Source organism: Salmo salar, chromosome 01 (genome assembly GCF_965601325.2).
Source record: "Salmo salar chromosome 01, fSalSal1, whole genome shotgun sequence".
Lineage (NCBI taxonomy): Eukaryota > Metazoa > Chordata > Actinopteri > Salmoniformes > Salmonidae > Salmo > Salmo salar.
In genome coordinates this window covers 118,420,001-118,439,353 of record NC_138291.1, presented here as the reverse complement: position 1 = coordinate 118,439,353, position 19,353 = coordinate 118,420,001, and the positions used below count along the sequence as shown (strand labels likewise).

The following is a 19,353-nucleotide window of genomic DNA, read 5'->3' as shown; positions in this document are numbered from 1 at the left end:
GGTGGATAGAGGGGTCTGTACCAGCTGGGTGGATAGAGGGGTCTGTACCAGCTGGGGTGGATAGAGGGGTCTGTACCAGGTGGGGTGGATAGAGGGGTCTGTACCAGGTGGGGTGGATAGAGGGGTCTGTACCAGCTGGGGTGGATGGAGGAGTCTTTACCAGGTGGAGGGTCTGTACCAGCTGGGGTGGATAGAAGGGCGTGTACCAGCTGGGGTGGATAGAGGGGTCTGTACCAGCTGGGGTGGATAGAGGGGTCTGTACCAGCCTGGGGTGGATAGAGGGGTCTGTACCAGCTGGGGTGGATAGAGGGTCTGTACCAATTGGGGTGGATAGAGGGGTCTGTACCAGGTGGGGTGGATAGAGGGGTCTGTACCAGGTGGAGTGGTCTGTACCAGCTGGGGTGGATAGAGGGGTCTGTACCAGCTGGGGTGGATAGAGGGGTCTGTACAGGCTGGGGTGGATAGAGGGGTCTGTACCAGGTGGGGTGGATAGAGGGGTCTGTACCAGCTGGGGTGGATAGAGGGGTCTGTAGCAGGTGGGGTGGATGGAGGGGTCTGTACCAGGTGGAGGGGTCTGTACCAGCTGGGGTGGATAGAGGGGTCTGTACCAGCTGGGGTGGATAGAGGGGCATGTACCAGCTGGGGTGGATAGAGGGGTCTGTACCAGCTGGGGTGGATAGAGGGGTCTGTACCAGGTGGAGGGGTCTGTACCACCTGGGGTGGATAGAGGGGTCTGAACCAGCTGGGGTTGGATAGAGGGGTCTGTACCAGGTGGGGTTGATAGAGGGGTCTGTACCAGCTGGGGTGGATAGAGGAGTCTGTACCAGCTGGGTGGATAGAGGGGTCTGTACCAGGTGGGGTGGATAGAGGGGTCTGTACCAGCTGGGGTGGATAGAGGGGTCTGTACCAGGTGGGGTGGATAGAGGGGTCTGTACCAGCTGGGGTGGATGGAGGAGTCTTTACCAGCTGGAGGGTTTGTACCAGCTGGGGTGGATAGAAGGGCGTGTACCAGCTGGGGTGGATAGAGGGGTCTGTACCAGCTGGGGTGGATAGAGGGGTCTGTACCAGCTGGGGTGGATAGAGGGGTCTGTACCAGCTGGGGTGGATAGAGGGGTCTGTACCAAGTGGGGTGGATAGAGGGGTCTGTACCAGGTGGGGTGGATAGAGGGGTCTGTACCAGGTGGAGGGGTCTGTACCAGCTGGGGTGGATAGAGGGGTCTGTACCAGCTGGGGTGGATAGAGGGGTCTGTACCAGGTGGGGTGGATGGAGGGGTCTGTACCAGGTGGGGTGGATGGAGGGGTCTGTACCATCTGGGGTGGATAGAGGGGTCTGTACCAGGTGGGGTGGATAGAGGGGTCTGAACCTGGTGGAGGGGTCTGTACCAGCTGGGGTGGATAGAGGGGTCTGTACAGGCTGGGGTGGATAGAGGGGTCTGTACCAGGTGGGGTGGATAGAGGGGTCTGTACCAGCTGGGGTGGATAGAGGGGTATGTTGCAGGTGGGGTTGATGGAGGGGTCTGTACCAGGTGGAGGGGTCTGTACCAGCTGGGGTGGATAGAGGGGTCTGTACCAGCTGGGGTGGATAGAGGGGCATGTACCAGCTGGGGTGGATAGAGGGGTCTGTACCAGCTGGGGTGGATAGAGGGGTCTGTACCAGGTGGACGGGTCTGTACCAGCTGGGGTGGATAGAGGGGTCTGAACCAGCTGGGGTTGGATAGAGGGGTCTGTACCAGCTGGGGTGGATAGAGGGGCGTGTACCAGCTGGGGTGGATAGAGGTGTCTGTACCAGCTGGGGTGGATAGAGGGGTCTGTACCAGGTGGAGGGGTCTGTACCAGCTGGGGTGGATAGAGAGGTCTGAACCAGCTGGGGTTGGATAGAGGGGTCTGTACCAGGTGGGGTGGATAGAGGGGTCTGTACCAGCTGGGGTGGATAGAGGAGTCTGTACCAGCTGGGTGGATAGAGGGGGCTGTACCAGGTGGGGTGGATAGAGGGGTCTGTACCAGCTGGTGTGGATAGAGGGGTCTGTACCAGGTGGGGTGGATAGAGGGGTCTGTACCAAGGTGGGGTGATTCGAGGGGTCTGTACCAGGTGGGGTGGATGGAGGGGTCTGTACCAGGTGGGTTGGATAGAGGGGTCTTTACCAGGTGGAGGGGTCTGTACCAGCTGGGGTGGTCTGTACCAGGTGGGGTGGATTGAGGGGTCTGTACCAGCTGGGGTGGATGGAGGGGTCTTTACCAGGTGGAGGGGTTTGTAACTGCTGGGGTGGATAGAGGGGTCTGTACCAGCTGGGGTGGATGGAGGGGTCTGTACCAGGTGGGGTGGATGGAGGGGTCTGTACCAGGTGGGGTGGATAGAGGGGTCTGTACCAGGTGGGGTGGATAGAGGGGTCTGTACCAGCTGGGGTGGATAGAGGGGTCTGTACCAGCTGGGGTGGATAGATGGGTCTGTACCAGCTGGGGTGGATAGAGGGGTCTGTACCAGCTGGGGTGGATAGAGGGGTCTGTACCAGGTGGAGGGGTCTGTACCAGCTGGGGTGGATAGAGGGGTCGGTACCAGCTGGGGTGGATAGAGGGGTCTGTACCAGGTGGGGTGGATAGAGGGGTCTGTACCAGCTGGGGTGGATAGAGGGGTCTGTACCAGGTGGGGTGGATAGAGGGGTCTGTACCAGGTGGGCTGGATAGAGGGGTCTGTACCAGGTGGAGGGGTCTGTACCAGCTGGGGTGGATAGATGGGTCTGTACCAGCTGGGGTGGATAGATGGGTCTGTACCAGCTGGGGTGGATAGAGGGGTCTGTACCAGGTGGGGTGGATAGAGGGGTCTGTACCAGCTGGGGTAGATAGAGGGGTCTGTACCAGGTGGGGTGGATAGAGGGGTCTCTACCAGGTGGGGTGGATAGAGGGGTCTGTACCAGGTGGGGTGGATGGAAGGGTCTGTACCAGGTGGGGTGGATGGAGGGGTCTGTACCCGGTGGAGTGGATAGAGGTGTCTTTACCAGGTGGAGGGGTCTGTACCAGCTGGGGTGGATAGAGGGGTCTGTACCAGCTGGGGTGGATGGAGGGGTCTGTACCAGGTGGGGTGGATAGAGGGGTCTGTACCAGGTGGGGTGGATAGAGGGGTCTGTACCAGCTGGGGTGGATAGAGGGGTCTGTACCAGCTGGGGTGGATAGAGGGGTCTGTACCAGGTGGAGGGGTCTGTACCAGCTGGGGTGGATAGAGGGGTCTGTACCAGCTGGGGTGGATAGAGGGGTCTGTACCAGGTCGGGTGGATAGAGGGGTCTGTACCAGCTGGGGTGGATAGAGGGGTCTTTACCAGGTGGAGGGGTCTGTACCAGCTGGGGTGGATAGAGGGGTCTGTACCAGCTGGGGTGGATAGAGGGGTCTGTACCAGGTGGGGTGGATAGAGGGGTCTGTACCAGTTGGGGTGGATAGAGGGGTCTGTACCAGCTGGGGTGGATAGAGGGGTCTGTACCAGGTGGGATGGATGGAGGGGTCTGTACCAGGTGGAGGGGTCTGTACCAGCTGGGGTGGATGGAGGGGTCTGTACCAGGTGGTGTGGATAGAGGGGTCTGTACCAGCTGGGGTGGATAGAGGGGTCTGTACCAGGTGGAGGGTCTGTACCAGCTGGGGTGGATAGAGGGGTCTGTACCAGCTGGGGTGGATGGAGGGGTCTTTACCAGGTGGATTGGTCTGTACCAGCTGGGGTGGATAGAGGGGTCTGTACCAGCTGGGGTGGATAGAGGGGTCTGTACCAGCTGGGGTGGATAGAGGGGTCTGTACCAGCTGAGGTGGATAGAGGGGTCTGTACCAGCTGGGGTGGATAGAGTGGTCTGTACCAAGTGGGGTGGATAGAGGGGTCTGTACCAGGTGGAGGGGTCTGTACCAGCTGGGGTGGATAGAGGGGTCTGTATCAGCTGGGGTGGATAGAGGGGACTGTACCAGGTGGGGTGGATAGAGGGGTCTGTACCAGCTGGGGTGGATTGAGGGGTCTGTACCAGGTGGAGGGGTCTGTACCAGCTGGGGTGGATTGGGTGGTCTGTACCAGCTGTGGTTGATAGAGGGGTCTGTACCAGCTGGGGTGGATGGAGGGGTCTGTTCCAGGTGGAAGGGTCTGTACCAGCTGGGGTGGATGGAGGGGTCTGTACCAGGTGGGGTGGATAGAGGGGTCTGTACCAGCTGGGGTGGATGGAGGAGTCTGTACCAGGTGGGGTGGATAGAGGGGTCTGTACCAGCTGGGGTGGATAGAGGAGTCTGTACCAGGTGGAGGGGTCTGTACCACCTGGGGTGGATGGAGGGGTCTGTACCAGCTGGGGTGGATAGAGGGGTCTGTACCAGGTGGGGTGGATAGAGGGGTCTGTACCAGGTGGAGGGGTCTGTACCAGCTGGGGTGGATAGAGGGGTCTGTACCAGGTGGGGTGGATAGAGGGGTCTGTACCAGGTGGGGTGGATAGAGGGGTCTGTACCAGCTGTGTGGATGGAGGGGTCTGTTCCAGGTGGAGGGGTCTGTACCAGGTGGGGTGGATAGAGGGGTCTGTACCAGCTGGGGTGGATAGAGGGGGCTGTACCAGCTGGGGTGGATAGAGGGGTCTGTACCAGGTGGGGTGGATAGAGGGGTCTGTACCAGCTGGCGTGGATAGAGGGGTCTGTACCAGCTGGGGTGGATGGAGGGGTCTGTTCCAGGTGGAGGGGTCTGTACCAGCTGGGGTGGATGGAGGGGTCTCTACCAGGTGGGGTGGATAGAGGGGTCTGTACCAGCTGGGGTGGATGGAGGAGTCTGTACCAGGTGGAGGGGTCTGTACCACCTGGGGTGGATGGAGGGGTCTGTACCAGCTGGGGTGGATAGAGGGGTCTGTACCAGCTGGGGTGGATAGAGGGGTCTGTACCAGCTGGGGTGGATAGAGGGGTCTGTACCAGCTCGGGTGGATAGAGGGGTCTGTACCAGGTGGGGTGGATGGAGGGGTCTGTACCAGGTGGGGTGGATGGAGGGGTCTGTACCAGGTGGGGTGGATGGAGGGGTCTGTACCAGGTGGCTAGAGATGGTGTATGCATCCCAAATGGAACCCTATTCCCTATATAGTGCACTGCAGTAAAAGTAGTGTAAAACAGTCAGCCATTCATTTAATCAATCACCCAGTCAGTCAGCCAGTCAGTCAGTCATTCAGTCCATCAGTCAGCCAGACAGTCAGTCAATCAGTCAGCCAGCCAGTCAGCTAGCCAGCCAACCAGTCGGCCAGTCAGTCACCCAGTCAGTCAGCCAGTCAATCAATCAGTCAGCCAGCCAGTCAGTCACCCAGTCAGCCAGCCAACCAGTCAGCCAGTCATTTAATCAATCACCCAGTCAGTCAGCCAGTCACCCAGTCAGTCAGCCAACAAACCAGTCGGCCAGTCAGCCTATCCAGCCAGTCAGTCAGCCAGTGACCTACTCAGTCAGCTAGTCAGCCAGTCACCCAGTCAGCCAGTCACCCAGGCAACCAGTCGGCCAGTCAGCCTATCCAGCCAGTCAGTCAGCCAGCCAGTCAGCCAGTCACCTACTCAGTCAGCTAGTCAGCCAGTCACCCAGTCAGTCAGTCAGTCACCCAGTCAGCCAGTCAGCCAGTCAGTCAGCCAGTCAGTTAGCCAGTCAGTCAGCCAGTCAGTCAGCCAGTCAGTCAGCCAGTGAGTCAGTCAGCCAGTCAGCCAATCAGCCAATCAGCCAGTCAGTCAGCCAATCAGCCAGCCAGTTAGCCAGTCAGCCAGTCACCCAGTCAGCCAGTCACCCAGTCAGTCACCCAGTCAGCCACCCAGTCAGCCACCCAGTCAGCCACCCAGTTAGCCAGTCAGTCAGCCAGTCAGTCAGCCAGTCAGTCAGTCAGCCAGCCAATCAGCCAGTCAGTCAGCCAGTCAGCCAGTCACCCAGTCAGCCAGTCAGTCACCTATTCAGTCAGTCAGCCAGTCAGCCAGTCACCCAGTCAGTCAGCCAGTCAGTCACCCAGTCAGCCAGTAAGTCTCTCTCTGATTCAGAACTAACCAGCTCATCTCCACACTAGAGAAGAGACGTTCACACCCTCCTCTGGGCTTCGAAACAGCAAAGTCATTACTATGAACCAGCTGAATACACCAGTACACCATCACATTACAATCCTGTTTTTCTGAACAAGTAATGTTAACGAGAACAACAAAACCCTCCTCCTCTCCTCTCCTCTCCCCCTCCTCCTCCATCCCCTCCCCTCCTCCTCTCTCCCCCTCCTCCTCCATCCCATCCCCTCCCCTCCTCCTCTCCTCTCCCCTTCCTCCTCTCCTCTCCCCTTCCTCCTCTCCCTCTCTCCTCCTCCTCTCCCTCTCCTCCTCCTCCTCTCCCTCTCCTCCTCCTCTCCCTCTCTCCTCCTCCTCTCCCTCTCTCTCTCTCCCTCCTTCTCTCCATTCACACTATATCTAAAGAAGTATGTGGACACCTAACAGGGGTATAAAATTGAGCACGCAGCCATGCAATCTCCATAGACAAACATTGCCAAACAGTGACTTTCAACGTAGCACTTTCATAGGATGCCACCTTTCGAGCTTTCCTGGTCAACTGTAAGTGCTGTTATTGTGAGGTGGAAAAGCCTAGGAGCAACAACGGCTCAGCCATGAAGTGGTAGGCCATACAAGCTCACGGAATGGGACCCCCGAGTGCTGAAGCACTTCAAAATCGTTTGTCCTCGGTTCCAACACTCACTACCGAGTTCCAAACTGCCTCTATAAGCAACGTCAGCACAACAACTGTTAGTCGGGAGATTCATGAAATGGGTTTCCATGGCCGAGCAGCCACACACAAGGCTAAGATCACCATGCGTAATGCCAAGCGTCGATTGGAGTGGTGTAAAGCTCGCCGCCATTGGACTCTGAAGCAGTGGAAACGCATTCTCTGGAGTGATGAATCACGCTTCACCATCTGGCAGTCCGACGGACTAATCTGGGTTTGGCGGATGCCAGGAGAACGCTACCTGCCCCAATGCATAGTGCCAACTGTTTGGTGGAGGAGGAATAATGGTCTGAGACTGTTTTTCATGGTTCGGGCCCCTTAGTTCCAGTGAACGGAAATCTTAACGCTACAGCATACAATGACATTGTAGATGATTCTGTGCTTCCAACTTTGTGGCAACAGTTTGGGGAAGGCTCTTTCCTGTTTCAGCATGACAATGCCCCCGTGGACAAAGCGAAATGGTCCATACAGAAATGGTTTGTCGAGATCGGTGTGGAAGAACTTGACTGGCCTGCAGCCCTGACCTCAACCCCATCGAACAGCATTGGGTTGAATTGGAACACAGACTGAGAGCCAGGCCTAATCGCCCCAACATCAGTGCCCAACCTCACTAATTCTCTTGTGGCTGAATAGAAGCAAGTCCTCTCAGCTATGTTCCAACATCTAGTAGAAAGCCTTCCCAGAAGAGTGGAGGCTGTTATAGCAGCGAAGGGGGAACAACTCCATATTAATACCCAGGATTTTGGAACGAGATGTTGGACGAGCAGGTGTCCACATACTTTTGTGTTATGTTGTGTATATTGACAAACAAGAGAAGCTTCTCTCTCAGAATAATGGACGTGATATAGTAGGTACCATCACCCTGCACCAAGTGACATCACATCGTCATGAGAACACTTTATTGTAACTGGCTGAGAAACCATAAGGGACACTACAGTGAAGCACCATGTTAGAGGGAGAGGAAAAGAGAAGGAGAGGAGAGGAGAGAGGGAGGAGAGGAGAAGAGAAGGGGAGGAGAGGAAAGGAGAGGGGGAGGAGAGGAAAAGAGAGGAGACGAGGGTGGAGGGGAGGGGAGGGGAGGAGATGAGAAGAGGAGAGGAGGGGAGAGGAGGGTGGAGAAGAGGGTGGAGGAGAGGAGAGGAGGGAGGGAGAAGAAAGAAATAAAATGGACTGTGGGGCTGCTGTGTCTGCTATTCATGTCTGTTATCCGTGTCTGTTATCTGTCTGCTCTTCAGCAAGGGTGTGAAAGCGTGTGTGTGTCCATGTGTGTTAGTGTGTGTGTGTCTGTCAATCAGTACTTTACCTTCTCGTGTATCTCCTGTGTGGACTGTGCGTCACAGAAGGCGACGGTGGCCAGGTCTTTTAGGATGGGCATCTCCACGGTGCAGTCACGCCCGTCCAGCAGGGCCACTAAGGGGCGAGGCTGCATCGGCCCGTTCATGATCTGGGGCCGGATACCTGGAGAGAAGACCGACAGGGGACAGAGGAAGAGAGGAGGGGTGAGAAACCCTACCAGGATCCCATCTACAAGTCACTTGTTGACTTCCAATACAGGAGCATAACCCAAACATGAGCCCTTTCACAGGTACCGTTCTGATACAGTCAGTCAGTGTCTCGTTTTGACTCATTGATATCCCTACAGAGGTGAAGGAGAGGAGACAGACAGACAGACAGTGTACTGGATACTACTGGAGGTCTACATGTGACTGAACAACTTCTGTCAACAACTCTGGGCCACAGCTCGATAAATCAATGCTCTGACAACTCTGGATCAGTATCCACAGTCTGACTTACAGGAATCTCCCTCCCTCCCTCCCTCCCTGTGTGTACAGTCAGAGAGGGGGAGGTAGAGGGAGGGGGAGGTAGAGGGAGGAGGGAGGTAGAGGGAGGGGGAGGTAGAGGGAGGAGGGAGGTAGAGGGAGGTAGAGGGAGGGGGAGGTAGAGGTAGAGGGAGGTAGAGGTAGAGGGAGGGGGGGTAGAGGGAGGGGGAGGAGGGAGGTAGAGGGAGGGGGAGGTAGAGGTAGAGGGAGGGGGAGGTAGAGGTAGAGGGAGGGGGGGTAGAGGGAGGGGGAGGAGGGAGGTAGAGGGAGGGGGAGGTAGAGGGAGGGGGAGGTAGAGGGAGGAGGGAGGTAAGAGGGAGGGGGAGGTAGAGGGAGAGGTAGAGGGAGGGGGAGGTAGAGGGAGGAGGGAGAAACAGGTGCTGGTGTGTGTGTGTTGTGTCCTCTCTCTCTCTCAATTCAATTCAATGGCTTTATTGACATGGGAAACATATGTTTACGTTGCCAAAGCAAGTGAAATAGATAATAAACATAAATAAAAATTACACTTACAAAAGTTCCAAAAGAATAAAGACATTACAAATGTCATATTATGTCTATATACAGTGTCGTAACGATGTACAAATAATTAAAGTACACAAGGGAAAATAAATAAGCATAAATATGGGTTGTATTTACAATGGTGTTTGTTCTTCACTGGTTGCCCTTTTCTTGTAGCAACAGGTCACAAATCTTGCTGCTGTGATTGGTCACTGTGGTATTTCACCCAGTAGATATGGGAGTTTATCAAAATTGGGTTTGTTTTTCGATTTCTTTGTGGATCTGTGTAATCTGAGGGAAATATGTGTCTCTAATATGGTCATACATTGGGCAGGAGGTTAGGAAGTGCAGCTCAGCTTCCACCTCATTTTGTGGGCAGTGTTGCACATATCCTGTCTTCTCTTGAGAGCCAGTTCTGCCTCCGGCGGCCTTTCTCAATAGCAAGGCTATGCTCACTCTCTCTCTCTACCACTGTCTCTCTCTGGCTCTCTCTGTTCATTCCATTTCTGCCTTCTGTTGTCATGGTGATCATTTAACGGGCTTGGCCGGGGTTATAAATGCTCTTTATTTTCAGCGGCAGGCAGGCAGCATCTGTGCCGGGAGTTAAGTTTGGAAACCCGGTAGGCCTGAACAACCTTTCAACAAAAGAAAAAAAACTGGATATTTCCTTCACACACAGAATGACATCATGTGACTCAGGTGACACAGACAGATGGGGTCTGTAAGGAAGTATAGGTATTGCCTGGGCTGTGTTCAGCAGGACGGAACATTTTGGAACGTTCAGATAGAAATATGCTATGTAGAACAAAAATGCATCTCTGACCATTGTCATGACGTTGGCCTGTGGGTAAGGTTTATGACCCCCCCCCCCATAAATACCTTTCTCCCTTCCCCTCTCTGACCCTACTGAAGGACTTGAATAGCCTGTGTTAACCTGTTATGGCTAGGGGGCAGTATTTTCATGGACGGATAAAAAACGTACCCGATTTAATCTGATTAGTACTCCTGCCCAGAAACTAGAATATGCATATAATTATTAGCTTTGGATAGAAAACACTCCAAAGTTTCTAAAACTGTTTGAATGGTCTCTGTGAGTATAACAGAACTGTTTTTGGCAGGCCAAAACCTGAGAAGATTCTGTACAGGAAGTACCCTGTCTGACCATTTCTTGGCCTTGTTGATTATCTCTATCTATTACAGGGGATCTCTGCTCTTACGTGACACTTTCTACGGCTCACATGGTCTCTCAGAAGGCGGCAAAATGCTGAATGGTTTTGCAGGCTCTGGCTGAAACAAAGTAGCGCGTTTGGATAGTGGCTGGTTACAGTACTGTGAGACTCAGGCTCGTGCCCGCGTCGACTGAAAGCTTTGTTTTCTTTCCTCTGTTTAGCTAAACAGAGATTCCCGGTCGGGAATATTATCGCTTTTTTACGAGAAAAATGGCATAAAAATGGATTTTAAACAGCGGTTGACATGCTTCGAAGTACGGTAATGGAATATTTAGAAATCTTTTGTCACGAATTGCGCCATGCTCGCGACCCTGATTTACCATTTCGGATAGTGTCTTGGAACGCATGAACAAAACGCCGCAATTTGGATATAACGATGGATTATTTTGGACCAAACCAACATTTGTTATTGAAGTAGCAGTCCTGGGAGTGCATTCTGACGAAGACAACAAAGGTAATGAAACTTTTGTAATAGTAAATCGGAGTTTGATCAGGGCTAAACTTGGTCGGTGTCTAAATGGCTAGCCGTGATGGCTGGGCTATCTACTGAGAATATTGCAAAATGTGCTTTCACCGAAAAGCTATTTTAAAATGGGACATATCGAGTGCATAGAGGAGTTCTGTATCTATAATTCTTAAAATAATTGTTATGTTTTTTGTGAACGTTTATCGTGAGTAATTTAGTAAATTCACCGGATGTTTGCGGGGGGTATGCTAGTTCTGAACGTCACATGCTAATGTAAAAAAGCTGGTTTTTGATATAAATATGAACTTGATTGAACAAAACATGCATGCATTGTATAACATAATGTCCTAGGGTTGTCATCTGATGAAGATCATCAAAGGTTAGTGCTGCATTTAGCTGTGGTTTGGGTTTTTGTGACATTATATGCTAGCTTGAAAAATGGGTGTCTGATTATTTCTGGCTTGGTACTCTGCTGACATAATCTAATGTTTTGCTTTCGTTGTAAAGCCTTTTTGAAATCGGACAGTGTGGTTAGATTAACGAGAGTCTTGTCTTTAAAATGCTGTAAAATAGTCATATGTTTGAAAAATGGAAGTTTTCGGATTTTATAGGAATTTGTATTTCGCGCCACGCCCATCATTGGATATTGGAGCAGGTGTTCCGCTAGCGGAACGTCTAGATGTAAGTTAACCTGTTAGGGCTAGGGGGCAGCATTGACACGGCTGGATAAAAAACATACCCGATTTAATCTGGTTACCACTCCTACCCAGTAACTAGAATATGCATATACTTATTACATATGGATAGAAAACACCCTAAATTTTCTAAAACTGTTTGAATGGTGTCTGTGAGTATAACAGAACTCAAATGGCAGGTCAAAACCTGAGAGATTCCTTTACAGGAAGTGGCCTGTCTGACCATTTGTTGAACTTCTTTTCCATCTCTATCATTTACTAAGGATCTCTGCTCTAACGTGACACTTCCCACGTCGTCCATAGGCGCTCAGAGCCCGGGAAAAAACAGAATGTCGTCATTCCAGCCCCAGGCTGAAACACATTATCGCCTTTCTCAAGTGGCCGATCAAGGGACACTGGCTTATGCGCGTGACCCCGACCGCCCCCGCCTTTGGGATTTTTTCCTCTGTTTGCCGAAAAGGAGATTCCCTGTCGGAATATTATCGCTTTTCTACGAGAAAAATGTCGTAAAAATTGATTTTAAACAGCGGTTGACATGCTTCGAAGTACGGTAATGGAATACTTAGAATTTTATTGTCACGAATTGCGCCATGCGCGTGACACTTCTTTACTATTTCGGATAGTGTCTGGAACGCACGAACAAAACGCCGCTATTCGGATATAACGATGGATTATTTTGGACCAAACCAACATTTGTTATTGAAGTAGCAGTCCTGGGTGTGTATTCTGACGAAGACAACAAAAGGTAATGAAACTTTTATAATAGTAAATATGATTATGGTGAGTGCTAAACTTGCCGGGTGTCTAAATAGCGAGCCCGTGATGCCTGGGCTATGTACTTAGAATATTGCAAAATGTGCTTTCACCGAAAAGCTATTTTAAAATCGGACATATCGAGTGCATAGAGGAGGTCTGTATCTATAATTATTAAAATAATTGTTATGCTTTTTGTGAACGTTTATCGTGAGTAATTTAGTAAAATGTTAGCGAATTCCCCGGAAGTTTGCGGGGGGTATGCTAGTTCTGAACGTCACATGCTAATGTAAAAAGCTGGTTTTTGATATAAATATGAACTTGATTGAACAAAACATGCATGTATTGTATAACATAATGTCCTAGGGTTGTCATCTGATGAAGATCATCAAAGGTGAGTGCTGCATTTAGCTGTCTTCTGGGTTTTGGTGACATTATATGCTGGCTTGAAAAATGGGTGTCTGATTATTTCTGGCTTGGTACTCTGCTGACATAATCTAATGTTTTGCTTTCGTTGTAAAGCCTTTTTGAAATCGGACAGTGTGGTTAGATTAACGAGAGTCTTGTCTTTAAATGGCTGTAAAATAGTCATATGTTTGAGAAATTGAAGTAATAGGATTTTTAACGTTTTGAAAATCGCGCCACAGGATAGCAGTGGCTGTTACGTAGGTGGGACGAATTCGTCCCGCCGGTCCCATAGAGGTTAAGAACAGAGAAAGCTTGTTGGACACTAAGAAAGCTTTGCTGTAGAGCATTTAAGACAAAAACCAGGGAGGGCCAGCTGAGTATAAGACTGTATCATCTGCATATAAATGGATGGGAGAGCTTCCTACCGCCTGAGCTATGTTGATGTAAATTGAGAAGAGCGTGGGGCCTAGGATCGAGCCTTGGGGTACTCCCTTGGTGGCAGGCAGTGGCTGTGACAGCAGATATTCTGACTTTATACACTGCACTCTTTGAGAGAGATAGTTAGAAAACCAGCCCAAAGACCCCTCACATACACCAATACTCCTTAACCGGCCCACAAGAATGGAATGGTTTAGCGTATCAAAAGCTTTGGCCAAGTCAATAAAAATAGAAGCATAAAATTGCTTAGAATCAAGAGGCAATGGTGACATCACTGAGGACCTTCAAGGTTGCAGTGACACATCCATAACCTGAAACCAGATTGCAAACCAGAGAGAATACAGTAGACATCAAGAAAGCCAGTCAGTTGATTATTGACAAGTTATTAAGTCAACTATATTAGGCCTCCACATAGTTATGATTTGATGAAAAGCTCCACACTACATATTTCTACCCCCTCCAAAAAACTCAGTTTATAACTATTCCTGTACTGCCCGTTCCTGCCGATCCTGTCCTGTCCTGTCCTGTCGGTCCTGTCGGTCCTGTCCTGTCCTGTCCTGTCCTGTCGATTCTGTCCTGTCGATCCTGTTCTGTCCTGTTGATCCTGTCCTGTCGATCCTGTCCTGTCCTATCGATCCTGTCCTGTCGATCCTGTCCTGTCCTATCGATCCTGTCCTGTCGATCCTGTCCTATCGATCCTGTTCTGTCCTGTCGATCCTGTCCTGTCGATCCTGTCCTGTCGATCTTGTCCCCAACTTGACTCTAGAACTTCACTCCCATTTCTGCCAGAATCCCAGAGGACCAGAGTCCCAGAGGACCAGAGTCCCAGAGGAACAAAGGACCAGAGGAACAAAGTCCCAGAGGACCAGAGTCCCAGAGGACCAGAGGACCCAGAGTCCCAGAGGACCCGAGGACCCAGAGGACCCAGAGGACCAGAGTCCCAGAGGACCCAGAGGACCCAGAGGACCAGAGGACCAGAGTCTCAGAGGACCAGAGGACCCAGAGGACCAGAGGACCCAGAGGACCCAGAGGACCCAGAGGACCCAGAGGACCAGAGTCCCCAGAGGACCAGAGTCCCCAGAGTCCCCAGAGGACCCGAGGACCCAGAGGACCCAGAGGACCCGAGGACCCAGAGGACCCAGAGGACCAGAGTCCCAGAGTCCCCAGAGGAACAGAGGACCAGAGGACCCAGAGGAACAGAGGACCCAGAGGACCCAGAGGACCAGAGGACCCAGAGGACCAGAGGACCCAGAGGACCAGAGGACCAGAGATCAATTTTTGTTGGATTTACTCATAATATGATTAAATATGAAGTGATGTCACACAAATATTTAGTAAACCCAACATATTAGTGTCTCACAAACCCTTCATGTTTAACACTGATTAATATATTTGATCATTTGTCATTGTAACCCACTTTGGCAGGCAATGTGGAGCCGAGCGCTCGCAGCTCTGCAGGTGGGTTGAACATTGCATGATGCTGAATTTGTCTCTGTCATTAATTAACCTGTTGGGGCTAGGGGGCAGTATTTGCACGGCTGGATAAAAAAATGTACCCGATTTAATCTGGTTACTAATCCTACCCAGTAACTAGAATATGCATATACTTATTATATATGGATAGAAAACACCCTAAAGTTTCTAAAACTGTTTGAATGGTGTCTGTGAGTATAACAGAACTCATTTGGCAGGCAAAACCCTGAGACATTTTCTGACAGGAAGTGGATACCTGATGTGTTGTATTACCTTTAAACCTATGCCATTGAAAAACACAGGGGCTGAGGAATATTTTGGCACTTCCTATTGCTTCCACTAGATGTCACCAGCCTTTACAAAGTGTTTTGAGTCTTCTGGAGGGAGATCTGACCGAACAAGAGCCATGGAACGATGATGGCCCATTAGACACCTGGCGCGCGAGTTCATGTTGGGTACCCTCGTTCCAATACGTTATAAAAGAGAATGCATTCGTCCACCTTGAATATTATTCATGTTCTGGTTAAAAAAGGCCCTAATGATTTATGCTATACAACGTTTGACATGTTTGAACGAACGTAAATATATTTTTTCCTCTCGTTCATGAAGTGAAGTCCGGCGGGCTTAGATCATGTGCTAACAAGACGGAGATTTTTGGACATAAATGATGAGCTTTTTTGAACAAAACTACATTCGTTATGGACCTGTGATACCTGGAAGTGACATCTGATGAAGAGAATCAAAGGTAATGGATTATTTACATAGTATTTTCGATTTTAGATCTCCCCAACATGACGTCTAGTCTGTATCGCAATGCGTATTTTTCTGGGCGCAGTGCTCAGATTATTGCAAAGTGTGATTTCCCAGTAAGGTTATTTTTAAATCTGGCAAGTTGATTGCGTTCAAGAGATGTAAATCTATAATTCTTTAAATGACAATATAATATTTTACCAATGTTTTCTAATTTTAATTATTTAATTTGTGGTGCTGACTTGAATGCCGGTTATTGGAGGGAAACGATTTCCTGAACATCAACGCCACAGTAAAACGCTGTTTTTGGATATAAATATGAACTTGATAGAACTAAAAATGCATGCATTGTCTAACACAATGTCCTAGGAGTGTCATCTGTTGGAGATTGTAAAAGGTTAGTGCATGATTTTAGCTGATTTATGGTTTTGGTGACGCCTGTCTTTGAATTGGCACAACATTACACACGACTCTTGTAAATGTACTGTCCTAACATACTCTAAATTTATGCTTTCGCCGTAAAACCTTTGAAATCGTAAAACGTGGTTAGATTAAGGAGATGTTTATCTTTCAAAGGGTGTAAAATAGTTGTATGTTTGAAAAATTTGAATTTTGACATTTATTTGGATTCAAATTTGCCGCTCTTGAAATGCACATGCTGTTGATGGAGTGTACCACGGGTGGGACGCTTGCGTCCCACCTAGCCCATAGAGGTTAAGAGCGGTGATGGTGGGAATAGAAAAGATGAGAGAGAGGAGGAGGGAGAGGAGGGGATGAGAGAGACAAGGAGAGAAGCGAGAGGAGAGAAGATGAGAAGCGGAAGAAGAGATTAGAGATGAGGAGAGGAGGAGAGAAGGGAAGAGAGGGGGGAGAAGAGAGGGAGAGACGAGGAGAGGAGAGCGGAGGAGAGAAGGAAAGGGAAGAGAGGAGGGAGAAGAGAGGGAGAGACGAGGAGAGGAGAGCGAGAGGAGAGAAGGAAAGAGGGGAGGGAGAAGAGAGGGAGAGACGAGGAGAGGAGAGACGAGGAGAGGAGAGCGGAGGAGAGAAGGGAAAGGAAGAGAGGAGGGAGAAGAGAGGGAGAGACGAGGAGAGCGAGATGAGAGAAGGGAAGAGAGGGGGAGAAGAGAGGGAGACACGAGGAGAGGAGAGGAGAGCGAGAGGAGAGAAGGGAAGAGGGGAGGGAGAAGAGAGGGAGAGACGAGGAAAGGAGAGCGAGAGGAGAGAAGGGAAGAGAGGAGGGAGAAGAGCAGGAGAGATGAGGAGAAGAGAGCGAGAGGAGAGAAGGGAAGAGAGGGGGAGAAGAGAGGGAGAGATGAGGAGAGGAGAGGAGGAGGATGTGTATGATCCGTCCTCAGATGTTGGTGTTCTTTAAGAGGGTGAATAAACAGTACTGAAAACAGATTGGCACAGCGGGTCCTCTCTGACAGGAGGGAGAGGGGGAGGAGGAAGAGGAGAGACAGACTCTGGTACTCAGGGCTACATCTGTTCCTCATAAGCAATGAGACACACGAGCGCTGACACACACGCTCAAATATGTGCATTTGTAAAGACACACATCTCATCAGATGTCGTCATATTACACACACATAAACAAGATGTCAAACAAACCTTCTGACAGGAGCTGTAGAAAGAGACACTCTGTGACCTACTGTATTATACTGTAAGCCCGTTATACGCTGGGCCCATGGGCCCTGGTCATACTGTAAGCCCGTTATACGCTGGGCCCATGGGCCCTGGTCATACTGTAAGCCCGTTATACGCTGGGCCCATTGGCCCTGGTCATACTGTTAGCCCGCTATACGCTGGGCCCATGGGCCCTGGTCATACTGTAAGCCCGTTATACGCTGGGCCCATGGGCCCTGGTCATACTGTAAGCCCGTTATACGCTGGGCCCATTGGCCCTGGTCATACTGTTAGCCCGCTATACGCTGGGCCCATGGGCCCTGGTCAAACTGTAAGCCCGTTGTACGCTGGGCCCATGGGCCCTGGTCATACTGTAAGCCTGTTGTACGCTGGGCCCATGGGCCCTGGTCATACTGTTAGCCCGCTATACGCTGGGCCCATGGGCCCTGGTCATACTGTAAGCCCGTTATACGCTGGGCCCATGGGCCCTGGTCATACTGTAAGCCCGTTATACGCTGGGCCCATTGGCCCTGGTCATACTGTTAGCCCGCTATACGCTGGGCCCATGGGCCCTGGTCAAACTGTAAGCCCGTTGTACGCTGGGCCCATGGGCCCTGGTCATACTGTAAGCCTGTTGTACGCTGGGCCCATGGGCCCTGGTCATACTGTAAGCCCGTTAAACGCTGGGCCCATTGGCCCTGGTCATACTGTTAGCCCGCCATACGCTGGGCCCATGGGCCCTGGTCAAACTGTAAGCCTGTTGTACGCTGGCCCATGGGCCCTGGTCATACTGTAAGCCCGTTAAACGCTGGGCCCATTGGCCCTGGTCAAAAGTAGTGCTCTATACAGGACATAGGGTCCCATTAGGACCGCAGTACTGAGAGAACATAGGCTGAGCAGTGAGGCGACGACTTCTTTATCCTCGTAAAGCACTTAAAGGGATTTAACACAGAGAGAGTGTGTGTGTGTGTGTGTGTGTGTGTGTGTGTGTGTGTGTGTGTGTGTGTGTGTGTGTGTGTGTGTGTGTGTGTGTGTGTGTGTGTGTGATTTAACACTGCGTGGTAGAGCAGAGACTGTTCACCTACAACCTACGACCTGCTTTAGAGGTCAGGCTATATACAAACACATGGAGTCGCACAGGGAGACACACACACGACTCCAGGAGGAGGGAGGCACGGTTGCCGAGGAAGTCCTGGTTGCCAAGAGCGTGGAGCGGTGGGGGATCCCGTATCACCAGAGAGAGGAGAGGTGAGGCTAGGAGGCGTGTCCAGGGAGAATATGGTGCCAGTTCATGGCTACTGAACCATCTGGCTAGGGGGTGGTTTCACTTACAGTATGCATCTAGTACATCTCCTATCCTCCTCCTCTCCCCTCCGCCTCCTCCCCCATCCCCTCCTCCTCTCCCCCTCCGCCTCCTCCTCTACCCTCCTCCTCTCTCCCTCTCCTCCTCTCCCCCATCCCCTCCAATCCTCCTCCTATCCCCATCCCCTCCTCCTCTCCTCTCCTCTCCCTCTCCTCCTCCTCTACCCTCCTCTCCTCTCCCTCTCTTCCTCCTCCTCTACCCTCCTCTCCTTCTCCTCCTCTACTCTCATCTCCTCTCTTCACCCCTCCCCTCCTCTCCTCTCCCTCTCCTCCTCCTCTCCTCCTCCTCACCTCTCCCTCTCCTCCTCCTCGCCTCTCCCTCTCCTCCTCCTCATCTCCTCCTCCTCCTCTCCTCTCCCTCTCCCTCTCCCTCTCCTCCTCCCCTCCCCTCCCCTCCTCTCCTCTCCTCTCCCTCTCATCTCCTCCTCCTCCTCTCCTCTCCCTCTCCTCCTCCTCTACCCTCATCTCCTCTCTTCACCCCTCCCCTCCCCTCTTCTCCTCTCCCTCCCCTCCTCCTCTACCCTCCTCTCCCTCTCCTCCTCCTCTACCCTCCTCTCCTCTCCCTCTCCTCCTCCTCCTCTACCCTCCTCTCCCTCTCTCCACCCTCCTCTCCTCTCCTCTCCCTCTCCGCCTCCTCTACCCTCATCTCCTCTCTCACTCCTCCTCACTCACCACTCCACTCAGACCTTAACAGTGTCTTTACTAGAGGACAACAACCCCTCTCTATACTTCCTGAACTGACTGAATACACAAGACATGTATATTGAAATGTCATCTAATGTAAAGGTCACGTAGTTTTGTGAACAACAACTGGCTTCAGACATTCCATCAGAGCATCCAGGTTACAAACAGTCTGTCATTCAGAGCAACAGAGTCTAGGCTACAAACAGTCTGTCATTCAGAGCATCCAGACTACAAACAGTCTGGTCATTCAGAGCAACAGAGTCCAGGTTACAAACAGTCTGTCATTCACAGCAACAGAGTCCAGATTACAAACAGTCTGTCATTCAGAGCAACAGAGTCCAGGCTAAAAACAGTCCGTCATTCAGTGCAACAGATTCCCGGCTACAAACAGTCCATCATTCAGTCTGTTCTCCTGCTGAACGTTGATTAATAAAT

At 51.4% G+C, this 19,353-nt stretch overlaps 1 protein-coding gene across 2 annotated transcripts in view; it reads right to left on the bottom strand.

Moving 5' to 3' along the window:
* The window catches only part of LOC145850536 (C-terminal-binding protein 2), a 283,476-nt gene that overhangs the window by 122,972 nt on the left and 141,151 nt on the right, over positions 1–19,353 (bottom strand). For both annotated transcript variants that reach the window (XM_082978774.1, XM_082978775.1), the window contains exon 2: positions 8,023–8,177. In XM_082978774.1, the coding sequence (XP_082834900.1) occupies positions 8,023–8,177 (155 nt within the window). The remainder of the gene's footprint in view (positions 1–8,022; positions 8,178–19,353) is intronic.